This window comes from Nansenia antarctica (assembly GCF_963989245.1).
Source record: "Nansenia antarctica genome assembly, chromosome: 2".
NCBI lineage: Eukaryota > Metazoa > Chordata > Actinopteri > Argentiniformes > Microstomatidae > Nansenia > Nansenia antarctica.
In genome coordinates, this window is record NC_137675.1 from 18,057,330 (window position 1) to 18,076,698 (window position 19,369).

The following is a 19,369-nucleotide window of genomic DNA, read 5'->3' on the forward strand; positions in this document are numbered from 1 at the left end:
GCTTTTAGCCAAAGCAACTTACATTGCAGTGAGTACATACATTGTCAGTAAATACAGTACGGTCCCAGCAGGAGTCGAACCCACAACCTAAGCATTGTTAGCACCATGCTCTACCAAGTGAGCCACAAATACCACGCTTGAAATTGTTTATCAGATTAGGCTTCGAAATATAAGGTGTAAATCCAGCCTATGTACGGTGATAGGCAAGATCAGATAAGTGCAAAGGCTGTAGGTGCATGCCTACTTCAACCATTTTGTTCCATGCGTTACAAAGAGTCCATCCTCCACTGACCTACTGTGTAGGGTTGCACATTTTGGGGAATATTCAGAGGTGGAAACCTTCCATGGGAATTGACAGCAATATATGAGAATTAAATAATAATAATAATAATAATACCCTATTAGATAATTAGATAATAATAATATGACTTAGGTAAATTCGATTTATAATAATAATAATAATAATAATAATAATAATAACAATAATAATAATACCCTATTAGCTAATTAGCTCATAATAATATCCTATTATTACCTATAATCTAACCCTAATTTACCAAAAAGCATGTAGTCCTTGGCTCAGACAGTGTATTAGCATGGGCTCAATAGCATCTCATTAGTGTGCAAGATCTGGAGAATCAGCTGTATGTGATGGAAGAATGCACTGTGCATGCAGAGGGTTGCAATGCCATTGAATTGGAGATAGTTTGACCAAAACTATGCCATAAGACCTAGAATTGCCTTATGTGTATCCCACAAAAAGGCTCACTGTTATGAGCTAGCTTTGTTGATAAATTTAAGCAAAACTTTCAGGAAATTTCCCGGAAGGTTTCTGACCCTTTGCAACACTACTACTTTGCAATAGCTCAAAGAATGCATATACACGTATATCTGATGTATATTGATTGGTACTGTCTGTTTGTCTGGAAAAAGTGACGATAGATCGTCAGACGTTATGCAGTATGGACGTGCTGAACATGCAGGGATGCATTGAAGCTAAGAGTAGTGCATGCTATAGCCTACACTGTGCTAAGTGTGGTGCATGAGCTTCAATACAGGGTGAAAAAAAATGTTAGTCAGACAGGAGATACACTGAGCATCAGAGCTATGAAAAACCATGTGTCTGCATTTCTATACTGATAACACATCCAAACATACCCTGCACTAGCTATAGGCCTAGCTATGTGTGTATAAAGTCCAGTGGAGGACAAGCTCATTGTAATGCATGTAATGGAATGAGAAATGGAATCAAATATGTTTCCTCCTGTCTTTTAGGGGCAGCTTCCCGCACATGGATTAAGCCTAGTCCTGGACTAAATCATACCTTCAATAGAAAATGACCATTGAAGACACGTTTTAATCTAAGATTAGCCTTAATCTGTGTCTGTGTGGAAACCAGCCCTTAGAGTTCAAGTGATTCCAGATCAAACCTACTGTATTTAACTAGACAAGAGGTATTATTCAATATATAATATTGGCATTGCTGTGGTGGATTCTTCCCATTCCACTCCACTGAGACAACTCTAAACTCTGGGTCATGTCTCCAAGCGAAATCTTCTTCCCTCCCTCCCTTCCTCCCTCCCTCTCTCCCACCTCCCCTCCCTTAGTCTCTCCATCTCTCCAGGAGGTGGAAGGAATGTGTCAGGCCCTTTGCCCTCTCACGCTCCCGTTTTTCCGAGGGGATTAACCCGGAGATGAATGGGGATTCCGAGCAGCTCCGCCAGCTTCTTTCCGTCTCGCATCCCTCCGGAGAACTGTGACAGCTCACCTGGAGATCAGGCTCTGAGTCAAATGGCGGTCATCTCACCTCCTCTCGCCCGTCACGCTTCGTCACAGAGCACATAGGATGACAAACAGAGTTGGTCATCTGTAAAGTCATATCCTCATGTCTCATACCTGACATTCAGGACACCGTCACACACATCATACTTTTACTTATTATTTACTTATTCATTGAGAGATCTATTTTCAAGAGAGACCTGGAGAAAGCAGCAGGGAGGAGCTAAGGAACATTCCCAGGCTGTGTGATGTCTTCTTGACTCAGATCAAACTCCTTATCAATCACCATGTAACTTACAGGACTCTTCTGCAAAAGAGTCTCTCTCCAGTATAAATGAAGCATAAATAAAAAATAAAATAGTGCTGATTCAGAATCAATTTCAAAATTGGTCCTACTCTTAGCCAATTAAACCCAATTATTGCAGGTAGACAACAACAACTCTGAAGATTTCTGATCAGTTTTTCTGTCTGAGGTTCTACCACACACAGCGCCCAGCCCAGACTGCTGCTGGGCCCGGGTTCAAACCGCAACTCAACATCAGACCGTGGGGGGATCAGTGGAAACACATTTGTTTCAAATCCCTTCTGCTAACTTTGGTGTAGAGCAGTAAATAAAGACAAACTCTCTTGGAATGGTTCAGACTCTGTCTGTCTGGTCTGTTTACACAGTCCTCTGCTCTTAGATGGAGTTGCTAGTTGATCTCATGTCAGTTTTGGGTGGTTAAGCTGATCCTAGATCTAACCTTCTACCTGATGACTGTTCAATGGAGCTGCTGATGCTGGTTTGCCTGAAACACCTCCAAACTAAATTCCTAAATTGGCCTCACTGTCCACTTTGGTGGGTTAGTCAGCTGTTTGATGTGGTTAGTCACTCTGATAATCATCAGTTGTAATCAAAACACTGACATCATCAAAGTGCAAGTCTGAGTTGGTCACCCAAACTGAATCATGTTGTATTTGTCGGATCTATATGTCTGTATGGAAAAACACCAGGCCCGCAAACACTGTCTCCCAATTATAACCAAATAAGCCCATGGAGGAAAGCATGCAGTGCATGCCATTGTATCAGAATGACATCAGCTATAACACCCTCTCCCTTCACTCTCTTTACCCAATTCTTCTTGCTAACTGTTACATAAGGATAGATGTCAAGCTAACATTTCTGATAAAATCCCTGAATTTACGGATAAGCTACTGAAGATAGTCTTCTGCTAAAGACCAGTCGCCAGTCTCGGAATGTCCATTAAAATAGCTTCTGTCATGTTTTTTTTTTTCTTTCTTCTTATAATTATGACCTGACCATCCCATCCCTCTTTCATTTAACCCTCCGTTGGCCTCATCCGTTGCTCTCCACTCTTTCATTTGGGCCAGTTTCACAGACAAGGCTTAAGCCTAATCCTGGACTAAAAAGCATCTTCAATGGAGATTTTACATTGAAAGTGTGATTTAGTCCAGGACTAGGCTTAAGCCTTGTCTGTGAAACCGGCCCTATTATAGTGTAAGCTACATTGATTTAGTAGGCTGACGTCTGATATCACTCTCTCTCTTTCTCTTTGCCATTGAGTTGCTGCCCCGATGTCCCATTGGTTTTGCTTCCACACAACTATGTCCTTCTGTCCTCACCGGTTTGTGTTTTACTAGGGGAAATCTGCTTATCCTCAATGCCAACCCAAACCTTGTGAGTGGTCCACAGCTTTAAACAATTTGCCCCAAGGATTCCAAGATCTTCCCAGGGCCCACCATCCACTGTCCACCAGCACCATCCATCGGAAAACATCTGGATGCCTCAGCATCAAAAGCAGTCAGAATTTATATCAGTTAAATAATTCTAGGTCAAACCCCCATCCATCCATCCCCCATACGGCCCGGAACACAGGTGAGTGGAATTGTTTGTTGGCGAGGAACGGGCTAGTGTCCCCTCCCCCCTCCCCCCTCCCCCCTCCACTTCCACCCCCACTCATCTCTCCCTCTCAACCCCCCCCCCCCCGCCCCCCCCTTTTTGGGAGGATATATATTGGAGGTTATGACTCATCTGCATCTCAGCATCACTCGTTCCACGCACTCATCCCTTGTTCCCGCGCTCACTTAAAAGGAGAGGTACAGACAGGCGAAGAGCAGAGATAGCGTAGATCGTAGACATGAGGTCCTTGATGAAGCTGGCGGTACTGCTGTTCTGTGTCCAGAGAGGAGAGGGACACTGGCTACGCTCACTGCTCGGTAAGGCTGGGGGGTCAAGATAACCTTTGACCTGTTGGGATACTTGAGATTAATTCTTGCTTTTTCTCAGGGAAAAGTCTTGTTCATGGTTATGGTGAATCTATAGATACTTGTCTTGTGGGAATGTGTACATGAAAGACGTATGCTTGTGTGAATGCTGCTGGTTTGTGGTACGCATGTGTACTAGAGTAGTAGTCACCTTCTTAGTTTTGAAAGTACTTTCTTCTTAGCTTTACTACCTTAGTTTTTAATCAAGGTGATGTTTTACAGTTGAGTACAGTTACCAACTTGAAAGACATAGCATCAATGTTGGGAGTATTGTATGACCACTGTTATTGAAGTACTTCAATTTTATCCTGCCCAATGGGCGGTTCTACAACCCAGTTCGTGAGCAGGGTCTGTGAATAACCACTCTAACTCTCTCTCTCTCTCCCTTCTTAGAGCAGCGAGGGCAAACCCCATCCTCGCCATCAGACTCACCTGAGGAGGAGAGGAGAGGTGGAGAAGCCAGTGAGGACAACAACAACAACAACAACAGAGAGGGGTCTGAGGGAGAAGAGCAATGGGGAAGTTGGGAGATCCCGATCCGCTCTCGTCGCTCCGCCCTCCCAGAGTCCCCCTGCGGCCTGCGCTCCCTCCTCTTGCAGGTCCGAGACCTGGGGCTGGGCTACGACTCGGACGAGACCGTCCTCTTCAAGTACTGCAGCGGGGCGTGTCCTCGAGTGCCCTCCAACCACGACCTCACCCTCACCAACCTCCTCATGAGGGGGGCGCTCTCTGGCGAGGTGTGGCACAACGCCCCCTGTTGCCGTCCCACCCACCATGAGGACATGGCCTTCTTGGATAACGCCCACCACTGGCACAAAGTGGAGAAGCTCTCGGCTGCAGCCTGTAGCTGCGTGGGCTGAGGGGGAGGAACCGGACATGAAGGGGGGAGGAACCGGACACAAAGGGAGAAGAATTGAACATGGAGCAATGGTGTGTTGCCATTGGCTGTTTGGAGAAACAAAATGATGGACACTAGAAGCTGTAATTGAGATAGAGAAAGTGAGAAGTTATCGTTGTATTATCTTCCCAAAAGAAATATGTAAATGTGTGTGTATATATTTGAACTTATTTAAAGCAGTTTTGGGAAATATTCTGAACTATGACAAGAGCGGATCCTGTGTCCTTTGCTGCTTCGATGCATTTTGGGATGCACAATGTGGTTGAATGTAACATTTCTACAATTTGAACAAAGTCCTAAGAAGACTAGCAATAAGGTATTTATGTAATATAAATTATTTATTTATTTGAGATCCTTCCTTGTTTGATGCTAATTAACTTATTTTGTCCATGTGCCATTGTACATATGTATAGATCTTAATAAAGACTACCCCACATTAACAATTTTCTTGTGTGATAATCACCGGTAAACATACAAGAAAGAAAGAACATGAAATTCATATACAAATGTTTATTCAACGTTCACAAAAAGTATTTACAAATGGATGTTTACAAAAGAAACACTCTTGACATGCCCTGACATTAGCTGTCACTATCTGGCAAAGGACAGATTTTTAACCACTAACCATGAACCTCATGCTTAGAATGAACCCTAACCCAAGCATACTAAAGCACAAACAAGTCATTGTTCATTTGTTCAGATGATATTGCGGCATTTGTCCTTTCAAGCACAGGCATCTAATGACACCATCTTTTTCACAGTTGACCTTTAAGGTTAGGGTTAAGGTAAGGGTTACGGTTAGGGAAAGGAGTAAAAAAAAAAACACTATGAAGTTGTGGTTGTGAATCAAGGCCTGTGTTACTTCTCCTGTTTCACAACAACAACCTCTGTTTCTTCTTCTGTTTCTTCTTCTGGCTCCGCTCCCCAGACCTGCACGCACCCCTCCATGGCAGTGAGAAGGCGGGTCTCCGAGGGATGGAAGGACAGTGATTGGACAACAGCTTTCCCGACTGGCAGCTTCAGCGTCAGAGACCCCTTCGAGGCAGATGCAGCAGAGAGGTTTAGCATTAACATTTGTTTTTCCTCCATGCTCGTGAGAAGAAAAACCACGGTTGACTAACATCTGCAGTAAAAAATCCTAACAAACCATATGTTTCTATGCTTTTCATTTTCCAATAGACATCCAGTTATCAAAATCAATCAAATCCTCGTACCTCGACCAGGTCCCAGCAGTAGACGTGTCCGTCCTCTGAACAGCTCAGGACGTGGGTGTCCTTGCTGGTCAGACAGCTGTCCAGCTTGTAGCCCTTCATCTTGTGACCCGTGTACCTGTGGTCACATGGCACAGGACAACAGGATGAGCACAGGTCAAAGAGTAAACCACTCACATCACAGGATGGAAAAACAAAAAGACAAGACGATCCAGCCAATGACATGGGTGCATTAATGACAGCAAAGAGAACCTGTTACAAACTACAGTGGTCGACTCACTCTCCCAGCATCTCTCCTGTGTCCTTGTCCAGCAGTCGGACAGTGGAGTCCAGGCTGGAGGTCAGGGTGCACTGGCTGTCCTGACTGAAACACACACATGTGATGGGGCCTGTGGAGTGGAGACATACACACAGGTGTTACTATGGTAACAGGTATCACATAAAGTGATCAAGTGTCACACATTTATATTTTAAGTCATTTTCACCACTCTGGGGTACAGTCTGTTCAATGCGATTACATTCAATTCAATATACCACTCTGACTGAAATACAGGAACAGTTCAAGAGTACTTTCCAAAATGTCTGTTCACACATACAGTATACTGCAGGGGAGGCTGGTGGAGGTGGAAATCAGAGGACAGGCTCATTGTAAGGCCTGGAATGGAATCAGGAATGGGATCAAACACATACCATTCCTCATTCCATGCATTACAACGAGCCTGTCCTCTGATCTCTACCTCCACCAGCCTCTCCAGATATACTATACTGCTATACGTTTTTATTTAGATACTATCGGTACTGACTGTTGATGAAGTCCACATGCAGCTGTCCCATTCGCAAGTCATAGCGTCGCAGCCTCCCGTCCACCGAGCTAGAGAAGAAAGAGTTGATTATAAGATTATAATAAGACTCCGCAACTCTGGTATTTTCCCATGGTGATTTAATTTAGACGCAATTCTAAATATTATTCGGATCGAAACGTTGTGTCTGTGCGTCTGAATCAAGCTGCTGAAACCAATATACAGTTACAGAGTATCACACCTAGACATATATTTCTACAGTATGACCTACTGAGTGACAGTAATACATGTTGTTGCTGTAATAATGGCCCATTTCTGGCAACGTTCTGGTTCCAGATGGGTACGACTGACCCAGTGAGTAGCTCGTGTTCCGACACCTTCAGACTGCTGATGCCGTCAGTGGCCTCGTCCAGAACCTGGATGGCCTCGAACCTTCTGGACCTGGTGTCCCAACACCGCACTGTACCGTCAATGGAGCCTGAGGGAAGACAGAGACAGAGACACACACACACACACACACACACACACACACACGCACACGCACACGCACACACACACACACACACACACACACACACACACACACACACACACACACACGCACACACACACACACACACACACACACACACACACACACACACACACACATTTTCACACAATTCATCTTAGGTAGAGCTCTTTAGTAACATCAAGCTGAAGTTGTGATGCATGTACTTTTATTCTGGAAGGAAGTCACTCACCAGACAAAATCACTGTAGCTTCTTCATTGAATTGGACGCAGTTTACCTTCTGCAAACAGAGAGACACAGACCGGTCAGAGGTGGATCTTAGTAGTGCTCAAACCAGTTTCAAACATTGTTCTTTGATTTATTACTCTTTGTCTCTTGCTTTATCTCTCTGTCTGTCTCTTGCTTTATCTCTCACCTGCTAAATGGGAAAAATCTTTGTCTGTCTGTCTCTTGCTCTCTCGCTCTCTCGCTCTCTCTCACTCTCACTCTCACTCTCACTCTCACTCTCACTCTCACTCTCACTCTCACTCTCACTCTCACACACGCACAGTTTTGTTATGTTCCTTACCCCAGCATGACCTCTGAGTTTGCGTATAACCTGTCCTGTGGCCACGTCCCACAGAATTACTGTCTTGTCCGAGCTGCAGGAGCACAGCTGGCTGTTGTCATAGGAACTGACGAATCGATGAGAAAACACACCCCATTACCTCCTATTCCCCTAGGGCATCACGACTCAGCAGTGAGACTGATAGTGAAGGACAAACAAGAGGATAGCTAGCTCATGAATTAGAACAACTGTGGAAAACTGAGATTTTATCTAATCTGGATAGATAAAAGTTAAATAAGTAAGGAAGCAAAATACAAAACCGGCCATGGATCCATGCTGAAGGTAGCTTCAACCTAAATCAAATGAAATCCAGAGGGTACAGTGTGAAATATTATTGTTTTGTTTTAAGACAAACTCACCCGTCAGCATCTAGGACCTCATATCCATGGCCACAGTATGCCTTCAATAATGTGCCCCGAGAAACACTCCACAGTTTAAGACTCTTGTCGCTTCCGCAGGACAACAGGTAATTCCCATCAGCTGAGAGAGGGAGCAAGAAAGGAGGGGGGGTGAGCGAGAGAGAGAGAGAGAGAGAGAGAGAGAGAGAGAGAGAGAGAGAGAGAGAGAGAGAGAGAGAGAGAGAGAGGAAGCAAGATAAGACAATAGAACGAGTTCAATAACCAAAACCCCTCAGTCTCTGTATAATGTGTGTGCAGAATTAGCAATGTTCCATGCAGACATCATGAGCCTATTGATATACAGCTCATTCCATCTCTATTTTCTCACCATTGAAGCGCACAGCTCTGACTGCACCCTGTTGGCACTCAATGGTCCTGAGCAGGTGTTTGGGAAGCTGGGGGGGCTGGAATTTGGGTTGGGGAAACGACATAACCAAATGGTCCTGCAGGGAGATCCAGTCAAGTTAGTCACATTTCTACCGTACTATAACTATTCACATGAATAATCAATGATGAGACGTGCAGGGCCAGGGAACAAGCAAGGTTGATTAAAGAACAGACATGTATTCAATCCAGGTTTCTGTATCTGTACTCCCCTCTTTAGCCAGAGCCTGTCCAAAACACATGACAGTGTTTTGTTTGTATAGTATAGTATAGTGGATAGTGTACATAGCCTTTATTTATATAAACCAGCTCTTTTCCCTTCTTGTTTTTAGTTTTTTTTTTTCCTAGCACCAGGGGAGCCCCCCCCTCCCAAATTTCGTTGTTTGGTACCTGTACTATATCAATGACAATAAAGACCATTCATTCATTCATTCATACATGACGTATGCACTCATAGACAAACTTACCCGAAATGACTCGCTGAATCGTTCGATTTTTACTAATGGGACATAATAAACTCACATGTAATGCTTTTTTGATAAGATATGCAAAAAGTTATTGTTTTTACATTAGTTATAATAAAAGGTATTGATAGAGTTATATGGTCCCAAAATCACTAACAAGGCAAGCTACTTCCTTCCGGTGGTGTGAGTTGCATTCTGGGATATGAGTCTTGATTTCAAAGTAAAAGTTTCCATATCTCTCAAAACCTAGGATGATATCCCCCCCTTCGGGCTAAAATGCTTTTACTTTGAAAATGTAGTGATCACACGGAACTAGTGTCGACCAAGTCCATTCGTGTGCTAGCTGTCAGCCGTGCTACTACGTTTAGCGAGCTTACCACTGAATTAATCATATCATTAACCATCAAAACCGGAGGGACATTACTGTCAAATATGTCCTCCAACCACATGGCAGGCCCGCGAAGAGAAAACAAGATTCTTCGGTGAGTCACTTTGGAGTAATTGACGTTGATTCGGCTTGATTTCATGAGCTAGCTAGACATGTTTTAGCCTGCTAGCTGCTAGCTGGCCACTCGTGTTCTAAGGCGATTATAATACGCTGAGCTTCTGGCTGTACCAGCAGGCTAACTATCTAGTTATTGACTTACGTACCATTTAATTAGCTAAGATGCTAAACTTCTGTTTTCATCAGAGCACCTAGTCCCCCAGCTAGTAAAACTAGACTTACAGATCTGATCTACACCTTATAGATCTACACCTCTTGGACCCCCTCGGTGTTTTTCCTCTAATGTATGTTCTGATCGTGCCCCCCCAGATACAAGCCCCCCAGCACGGAAGCGAACCCCACCCTAGAGGACCCGACGCCAGACTACATGAACCTTCTCGGCATGATTTTCAGCATGTGTGGACTGATGCTCAAGGTGACCCCTGCTATTACACAACCAAACACACCCCTCCCCCATCCTCATCCACTGTTTGTGTGTGTGTGTGTGTGTGTGTGTGTGTGTGTGTGTGTGTGTGAGAGTGAGAGTGAGAGTGAGAGTGAGAGAGAGAGAGAGAGCATCTCTCCACCACAGATCCACCAGAGAGAGAGAGAGAGAGAGAGAGAGAGAGAGAGAGAGAGAGAGAGAGAGAGAGAGAGAGAGAGAGACCACTCCAAAAGGTGGCTTATCCCTGAGGGCAGATCTTAGTCCAGCCCACCTATTCCATTTACAAGATTAAGCGAAACTCACCTTTGTAGATCAGCGCCTGTGAAGGGCAACTTCAGCCTTTCAGAACAATGACTCAAACAACAATGACATGGACGATAGACTGAGTGTCTGCCTGCCTGCCTGTCTGTCTGCCTGGATTGTCATACTTCAATGCAAATTGTTCTCACTAAAGAATCATCTCAGTATGGTGCTGCAATGGCTATTAACTTGTCGTCTGTCCATTCTTTCAGCTGAAATGGTGCGCGTGGATTGCTGTGTATTGTTCCTTCATCAGTTTCGCCAACTCACGCAGCTCAGAGGACACTAAACAGATGATGAGCAGCTTCATGTGAGTATAAAGCTGTGTGTGTGTGTGTGTGTGTGTGTGTGTGTGTGTGTGTGTGTGTGTGAGAGAGAGTGAGAGAGAGAGAGAGAAAATAGTGTGAGAGAGCGAGAGAAAGAAAGAAAAAGAAAGTGCAATAAAGTGACCATCCATTCTATGCCAAAGAATTGAGCTATAAGTAGTCTCATAATCACTTAGTGTAAAATGTGTTACAAGATGCAGCACATTTTTTGGGTGGCCTGCCACACCTGGCATTGTGACGCATGATGAGCCTGCTTTAATGTCCAAAAGCTTTTAACTGTGACCTGTAGGTGGTACATCTCCCCATAAAAATGCACTACAGTAGTGTGTCTGTCCAGGGTAAGCAGTGGGGAGGACCTTCAGACGGTTTTTGCATCGAGGGAGCAATGTCTCACAGAGTCCATTGCCTAAATTAGGTTGTTCCGGAAGCCCTCTTAGGTGGTTTAGGCAACACAAACTGTTTGTCTCAGCAATTGCTTTGTGCCAGATAAGAGTGGGATGCAGGAGTAGACACTGGTCCAAGGTCAGCTTGGAGTGTTTTACCATTTAATGGTTATGGTTGTGGATCTGTGGTGGAGAGATGCTGTCTCTGGATCTGTGTCTAGAAGAAGGGCAACTTCTCCTCAAAGCTAATCAGATCATGTTCTAATAGGCATTCGCATATATTGATGCTTCTGATGAGCAATCCCTTCAATATTTGTTGGTATTCATTATTTGCTGTTCTTCTTCTCCCTCAATGTCTTGACCAGGCTCTCCATCTCAGCCGTAGTGATGTCATACCTCCAGAACCCCCAGCCGATGTCGCCGCCGTGGTAACCAAGAACCCAGAGGGAACATTGCAGGAGGAAGGCGGAGCCAAACTGAGTAGTGGGGGGGACAGACAGCCAACTCACCCACAAGCCATCTGGTACAGAGTGAGGTGGAGAAAGAGGGAGATGGGGAGAGAGAGAGATGGACACACTACTAGGAATGGACAAATGGCTATTAGGAGAAGACGACAAGGCTCCTACACTCTTCTCTTTCTTTTGTCTATAAATTCTTGTCTTTTTCTGCAGATATGAGACATTTTCTTACTGTTTGGTCAACCCAATGCTAGCTCGGTTGTTTGAAATAAACATGTACGTTTTTAAAATTAATTCATGGCTCATTTTTTTATGTCTTGGTTCTGTGTTTTTTCTTTCCCCTGCTTGACAAGAGCAGTTTATTGTTTAGAGTGTTATGTATACTTATGTATACCGTGCTGTATACAATCTCACTCTTCAGATGGGTCAGTGAATTGCCATCGGAGGTTTCAAGACAGCATAAAAATGGTAAATGGATTGCACTTAAATAGCGCCTGATCCCAAAGCGCTTTACAATGGCCTCTCATTCACCCATTCACACACACATTCACACACCAAATGGCGGCAAGCTAAGATGCAAGGCGCCAGTCCACTCATTAGGAGCAATTTGGGGATCAGTGTCTTGCCCAAGGAGACCTCGACAGGCGGGGATCGAACCGCAGACCTTGCGATCGTTAGACGCCGGCTCTACCTCCTGAGCCACAGCCGCCCCCACCACACACACTCAGTCATTCACTCACTCACTAAACCCTCAAGTCTGTCCCTGTCTAATCATAATCTAGGCCCTTAAAGCACTGCTCCCCACTACACACACACAATTACACGCACACACTCCAAGACTGTGTGTGTGTGTGTGTGTGTGTGTGTGTGCTGACAGCAGGCCAGAGAGGGAGAGTGGGGAGTCAGCCGGATCTGAAGCTGATTTACTGAGCTTATAACTCACGTCTGTCTAGCCCGGGGTGGCTTCGCCCAAGCCGAGTGGGTACTTCAGCGATGTGGGAGCATTGCCAGAGACAATCGTTTCAGCAAACTCCACTGGATTTTCCCTGATTTTGCTCCGACCTGTGCGATCAAAATGTCAACCGGCTGTTTTGGGGGGGGCCTCAGACTTTTTAGAATGTTTTATTATGATTACGTATATATTATATTATAATCGTTTTTTAAAATTATTATTATTATTTTATTTATTTTTTCCCTATGTTGCTGCTGTTGATTGTATCAGAGGAGAGGATATTGAATTGGTTGTGTCAGCAGTTATCGCTTGTTTTGATCGGTACGCTGTGTAATTTCTTATATTAAAACCTGTCACAGTTTGCTGGATGTAAATGTTTTAGTTTAGAGTGTTAGATGGGGTGGAGATTTTAATTAAATGTAATCTTCACAGTTGAGCTGCTAGCTGGCCTGTCGGGCAGCTGTAGATCTGCACAAAATACAGACTCGGGACATGCAAGACATGGATAGGAACTGTTCTCATATCTGTAAGTTAACACTAGAGGGCGCAGTGGCGTCACAAATGACTGAACCTCCCATGAATTGTCAGGAAATTAACTGGTTCAGTCCAGTGCTCACAGCATCTCACTATATTGATTAAACACAAAAAACTCTGCACTCGATTACTCTCTCTGTCTCGGCTCTTTCTAGTACATTACAGAGGTTTAACATTACAGGTTACACAGGTTACACATTACACAGAGGTTTAACATAACATTACATACATTACAGAGTTCAAATGGATTTGAACAGGCAGCCGATGCCTCTGTTATTTTCCTTCGTTTCTCTCGTTCTCTCCTCTCAGTCAGTTTCTTAGTTAGAGTGTAGTATATTTTACTTAACCACACACGTACATGGACTGTATATGGTATGGGCCTGTTCTCCTGACAAGGGGGGTTTTATGACACCTTGTAAACACATCCTTTGTCTTAAGGGCCATTATGTTTTGCCTCAGGAAGTGCTGTCCATATATGGGCATGTTAGAATGACTTCCTGTGAATCTGACTTGAACTTTAACCTGGAAATGACTTTTGGGCCAGAGTGACATCATGTAAGGTCTGCCTGGTTCTCACACCTCGAGCATCTATACAGTGAAGGTGATAGGCCATTGTTTGTAACTGTATTTACATACTATTGTTTATAAATAAGGGAGTGGGCCCAGGGGGCCCTCTCTCCTCTCTCTATCCTCTTGACCACGCAGCTTCTCTCTCTCTCTCTCTCTCTCTCGGTCACCATTCAACTCATCCCAGCACCTCCAGACCGCAGCCGTATTCTGTAACATGTATACTTTGTTTAAATAAATAGTCTTAAACTCAGAATTGTTTCTGTGATCCATAACCAACAAGAGAATCTACGACAAGTGAGAGGGAGAGAGAGAGAGAGAAATGCACAAATCACTCAAACACTAAGGGGAAAGAAAGCTAATCACTGACTGAAGCATGCTCTCTGTTTTAAGTTCAAATCAGCCCAGTATTAACATAATGTTCCGGGAAGAGAAGAGTGCCTTTTGTCGGTCACCTGAATTGCTTGCAGATGGGTCCTAATGGGTTTCCAGAAGTAGGCTATTGAGTCAAGATAACGAGGTTGAATATTATCTCCTTCGGAGTCACACAAGGAAGCAGAGAGCTAGGTGGCTGCAATTAATAATCTTGGGTAAGGAATACCAGTCTCTTGACATAATACAGGTGTGTAAAGATGCCACTCATGCAAAAACTATATTCTTATAGACATTGTATATATATATATATATATATATATATATATATATATATATACAATATATATGGACAAAAATATTGGCACTTAATGCACCTCTGGTAATGCACCTCTTCTCCCAGACAATTGTTGCAATTACAAATGCTTTGGTATTCACATGTTTATTTCTATTGTTTGCAAGGGAACAACACAAAAAAGCAGAGAAAAAAGTCAAATCTGTTTTCATTCCACACATAACAACAACAACAACAACAAAAAAAGACTGGACAAAATGATTGGCCCCCTCAACTTAATATTTGGTAGAACACCCTTTGGAAAAAATAACTGAAATCAATTGCTTCTGTAACCATGAATGCATCACCAGGTAAGTTTTGGGCAAACTCCAGTCTGGCTTTTTTATGTCTGTGTCAGCAGTGGGGTCCTCCTAGGTCTCCTACCATAGCGTCCCATTTCATTCAGATGGCGATGGATAGTGCGAGCTGACACTGTTATACCCTGTGTCTGCAGGTCAGCTTGAATTTGTTGGGAAGTTGATCTAGGTTTTTTATCCACCATTCGAACAATCCTTCGTTGTAATCTTTCATAATTTTTTCTCTTCCGTCCACGTCCAGGGAGGTTAGCTACAATGCCATGGGTTATAAAGTCCTTGATGACGTCGCGCACAGTCAAAATCTCTGGAGATGGACTTGTAGCCTCGAGATTGTCCCTGCTTTTCCACAATTTTGGTTCTCAGATTCTCAGACAATTCTTTGCTTTTCTTTCTTTTCTCCATGCTCAGTATGGTACCCACAGACACACAACACAAATGAGTGTGCCAATCATTTTGTCCAGTCCATTTTTGGAGTCTGCTTTTTTGTATTGTCCAATGCAAGCAAAAGAAATACACATGTGAACACCAAAGCATTTGTAATTGCAACAATTTTCAGGGAGACGTGGTGCATTAGCGCAGGAGTGCCAATATTTTTGTCCATGACTGTACAATATAGTATACCAGTATGACAGAAGAAATAACTGTGGACTGTGTGTGTGTGCGTGTGTGTGTGTGTGTGTGTGTGTGTGTGTGTGTGTGTGTGTGTGTGTGTGTGTGTGTGTGTGTGTGTGTGTGTGTGTGTGTGTGTGGGTGGGTGGCCACAATCCCCACCTAATCTCTAGAGTGGGGGTTAACACTCCCCTGCTGGCAGCCTACGGCAGTGTCGGGGTGGCAAGACGCTGAGTCAGGCTTTCATCGTCATCTCTGTCCCCAATCACTCACCCTGGCCTTTCTGACACACACACACACACACACACACACACACACACACGCACACACACGCACACACACACACACAGACACACGCACACAGACACACAGACACACAGACACACGCACACAGACACACAGACACACGCACACGACACACAGACACACGCACACGACACACAGACACACGCACACAGACACACAGACACACGCACACACACAGACACACAGACACACAGACACACGCACACAGACACACGCACACGACACACAGACATAGACACATACACACACACACACACACAGACACACAGACACACACACACACACACACACACACACACACACAGACACACACACACACACACACACACACACACACACACACACACACACCGGAAATCATGCATAAACACACCGACACACGCACACAGACACATAGACACACACACACACACACACACACACACACACACACACACAAAAGCATGTGCACTGATAGGTTAAAAAACTGAAAATGACAACAAACCAACTAAACTAAAATGTTTCAGGGTGAACGTGAACTCAATAGTCGTATTACACACAGTGGTTTATGGAAACAATTGCTAATAAGGGTGACACACACACACACACACACACACACACACACACACACAGATAGACACACAAAGGTTCGTGCACTGCACACTGATAGATAGTGATACCCACCCCAAAAGATTGGACCGTTCAAAAGCAATATTCTACACGCACGCGCCTCTCCATGCAACCTGTTCCTCGAGTGAATGAGCTCGTACGAGCACGAGCGTGAAGCAGAGGCAGCTCGGGGGGCACGCACACGCACGCACGGCTCAGACAAGAGACAACGTCCATCGCACTGATCATCACACACATGTCGGAGAGCCCAGCCCGGCCAGACACACGACCTGCGCTTCGAGTCGAGTGTGACTGGGGGACTAGAACAGAATGAAACATGCCTTACGATCTGAAGACATAACGGTTCGTGTGTCTGTCCATTCCCAAACCCACGTCGTTTTTTGCCCAACGAGCTTCATTGATCATCGATTCCCCGTTTTGACTCTGAGTCAGTGAATGACACGTTACGGGATGTGCTGGATCTGAAGATGGAGTTGTCCTCTCCGCTGCTCAGGCTGGATACGGTGCTGATCGTGTCCCCCCCCGGTGTCCAGAGTCCCGCCGCCGACAGTTCCAGAGCCGCGATCGTCCCACAGGTGCGTCGCTCCTCCAGACCCCGAGTCTCCACCGGGGCGGGTCAAGACCCCGCTGAAAGTCCCCCTTCTGTCTCCGCGACCACCTCGAACGGCCAGGTAAGCAGGACAGCACGTTTAATGACCAACAACGAATATTGATTACAAACATGTAGGCTATGTTGATGACATACACGCAAAACAGAGACCGATCTTTTGAGAGATGTCCACCATTTTCAATCATTCCGTTATTTGTCAACCGATAGCTTATTGTTTTGGGACGGGAGGGGCCACCACGGCATGATGTGACAATGTGTCGCCCGGTCGACCAAAGGGCTCTTCCAAATTCCGACTAGCTGCAATGATCACATAGCCCTCAGGGGTTGATCAAATAGTGGGCTTCTTTCAATCTTCTAGTCTATTGTCAGCTTAAACGTGGCAAGAGGTCAGGTGTAGGCTATGCCTTACTAGCCTTCCTCGGTGAGTGTGTGTGTGTGTGTGTGTGTGTGTGTGTGTGTGTGTGTGTATGTGTGTGTGTGAGAGAGAAACACACCATGGGGTATTTTAACTTGAGGAGCGAGTTTACCATCTCAACTCGATTACGTGAGAGAGAGGGAGAGAGAGAGAGAGAGAGGTGGAAGAAGGGGGAAGGGTGGAGAGAGGGGGGGGGGGTTGGTGTTGTTAAAAATGAGTGATGTTACAACAATTATCTCCATAAATCCTCGAGCCTACATCAGACATTCATAACCCACCCCCTTAATTATAGCCTAGCTATCTGCTGCTATCAATAATCGTGCCATCTATAGAAAATTAAGACTGCTTTCAATTCCATGGCTTTGCTTTGTGTTTCAGCCACTCTGCTCCAATCCCAGTAGTTCCCACTACCCACCTGTGGTTTTTCCAACGAGCTATTGTATGAGAGAGTTATGAAAGACCATGGATGTGTCATCATTACCCCAAAAGTAAGCTCTTTGTGGAAAATGCAAGCTCTTAGTGTCTTCCTTTCTCTATTCATCTCCCCACTGCCTGAACCAAGACTCCACTCAACATAATTGAACAGAATGGAGCCTTTTCATGTGTTTGCACTGTGCGCGTGCGTGTTTGTGTGTTTTGCCAATGTTTCTTTGTTCCTTATTTTTTATTTTTATGTGTCTAAGTGCAATCTCACACCTGCAGCATTTAGAGTAGAGAGCAGTTCTCTCTACTCTACTCCATCCATCCATCCCTCTCTCCAGCCATCCCTCCATCCATCTGTCTCTCCAGCCATCCCTCCCTCCACCCCTCTCTCCATCCATCCCTCCCTCCATCCCTCTCTCCATCCATACCTCCCTCCATCCCTCTCTCCATCCATCCCTCCCTCTATCCCTTGCTCCATCCGTCTCTCCATCCCTCCCTCCATCATCCCTCTATCCCTCTCTCCATCCATCCCTCCCAGCAACCCTCTCCATCCATCCCTCCCTCTATCCCTCTCCATCCATCCCTCCCTCTATCCCTCTCCATCCATCCCTCCCTCTATCCCTCTCCATCCATCCCTCCCTCCGTCCCTCTCTCCATCCCTCCCTCCATCATCCCTCCATCCCTCTCTCCATCCATCCCTCCCAGCAACCCTCTCCATCCATCCCTCCCTCTATCCCTCTCCATCCATCCCTCCCTCCATCCCTCTCTCCATCCCTTCCTCCATCATCCCTCCATCCCTCTCTCCATCCATCCCTCCGTCCATCATCCATCTATCCCTCGCTCCGTCATCCCTCTCTCCAACCATCCCTCCCCCATCCCTCTCTCCATCCATCCCTCTCCATCCATCCCTCCCTCTATCCCTCTCCATCCACCCCTCCCTCTATCCCTCTTCATCCATCCCTCCCTCCATCCCTCTCTCCATCCCTCCCTCCATCATCCCTCCATCCCTCTCTCCATCCATCCTTCCGTCCATCATCCATCTATCCCTCGCTCCGTCATCCCTCTCTCCAACCATCCCTCCCCCATCCCTCTCCATCCATCCCTCCCTCTATCCCTCTCCATCCACCCCTCCCTCTATCCCTCTCCATCCATCCCTCCCTCCATCCCTCTCTCCATCCCTCCCTCCATCATCCCTCCATCCCTCTCTCCATCCATCCCTCCCAGCAACCCTCTCCATCCATCCCTCCCTCTATCCCTCTCCATCCATCCCTCCCTCCATCCCTCTCTCCATCCCTCCCTCCATCATCCCTCCATCCACTCCTCCATCTATCCCTCTCCATCCATCCCTCCCTCCATCCCTCTCTCCATCCCTCCCTCCATCATCCCTCCATCCCTCTCTCCATCCATCCCTCCCAGCAACCCTCTCCATCCATCCCTCCCTCTATCCCTCTCCATCCATCCCTCCCTCCATCCCTCTCTCCATCCCTCCCTCCATCATCCCTCCATCCCTCTCTCCATCCATCCCTCCGTCCATCATCCATCTATCCCTCGCTCCGTCATCCCTCTCTCCAACCATCCCTCCCCCATCCCTCTCTCCATCCATCCCT

At 45.6% G+C, this 19,369-nt stretch overlaps 3 protein-coding genes across 3 annotated transcripts; 2 read left to right on the plus strand and 1 right to left on the minus strand.

Moving 5' to 3' along the window:
• Positions 1 to 3,917: 3,917 nt before the first annotated feature.
• On the plus strand, positions 3,918 to 4,904 carry LOC308149894 (persephin-like; the record flags this gene model as incomplete). Its single annotated transcript, XM_080522774.1, has 2 exons — positions 3,918 to 3,996; positions 4,438 to 4,904. 2 exons carry the CDS (start codon positions 3,918 to 3,920, stop codon positions 4,902 to 4,904), a joined length of 546 nt encoding a protein of 181 aa, XP_080378900.1.
• A 630-nt stretch (positions 4,905 to 5,534) lies between these two features.
• LOC308152035 (WD repeat domain-containing protein 83-like) lies at positions 5,535 to 9,456 on the minus strand. The gene is made up of 10 exons (XM_080524942.1): positions 9,322 to 9,456; positions 8,799 to 8,913; positions 8,432 to 8,552; positions 8,034 to 8,139; positions 7,697 to 7,745; positions 7,305 to 7,431; positions 6,957 to 7,024; positions 6,434 to 6,542; positions 6,157 to 6,271; positions 5,535 to 5,977 (listed from the first exon to the last, which is right to left on the minus strand). The coding sequence occupies exons 2-10, from the start codon at positions 8,899 to 8,901 to the stop codon at positions 5,801 to 5,803; spliced, it is 975 nt and encodes a 324-aa protein (XP_080381068.1). The 5' UTR covers positions 8,902 to 8,913; positions 9,322 to 9,456; the 3' UTR covers positions 5,535 to 5,800.
• A 187-nt stretch (positions 9,457 to 9,643) lies between these two features.
• Positions 9,644 to 11,990, plus strand: wdr83os (WD repeat domain 83 opposite strand). The gene is made up of 4 exons (XM_080524165.1): positions 9,644 to 9,800; positions 10,133 to 10,238; positions 10,760 to 10,857; positions 11,622 to 11,990. Exons 1-4 carry the CDS (start codon positions 9,751 to 9,753, stop codon positions 11,686 to 11,688), a joined length of 321 nt encoding a protein of 106 aa, XP_080380291.1. The 5' UTR covers positions 9,644 to 9,750; the 3' UTR covers positions 11,689 to 11,990.
• Positions 11,991 to 19,369: the final 7,379 nt, after the last annotated feature.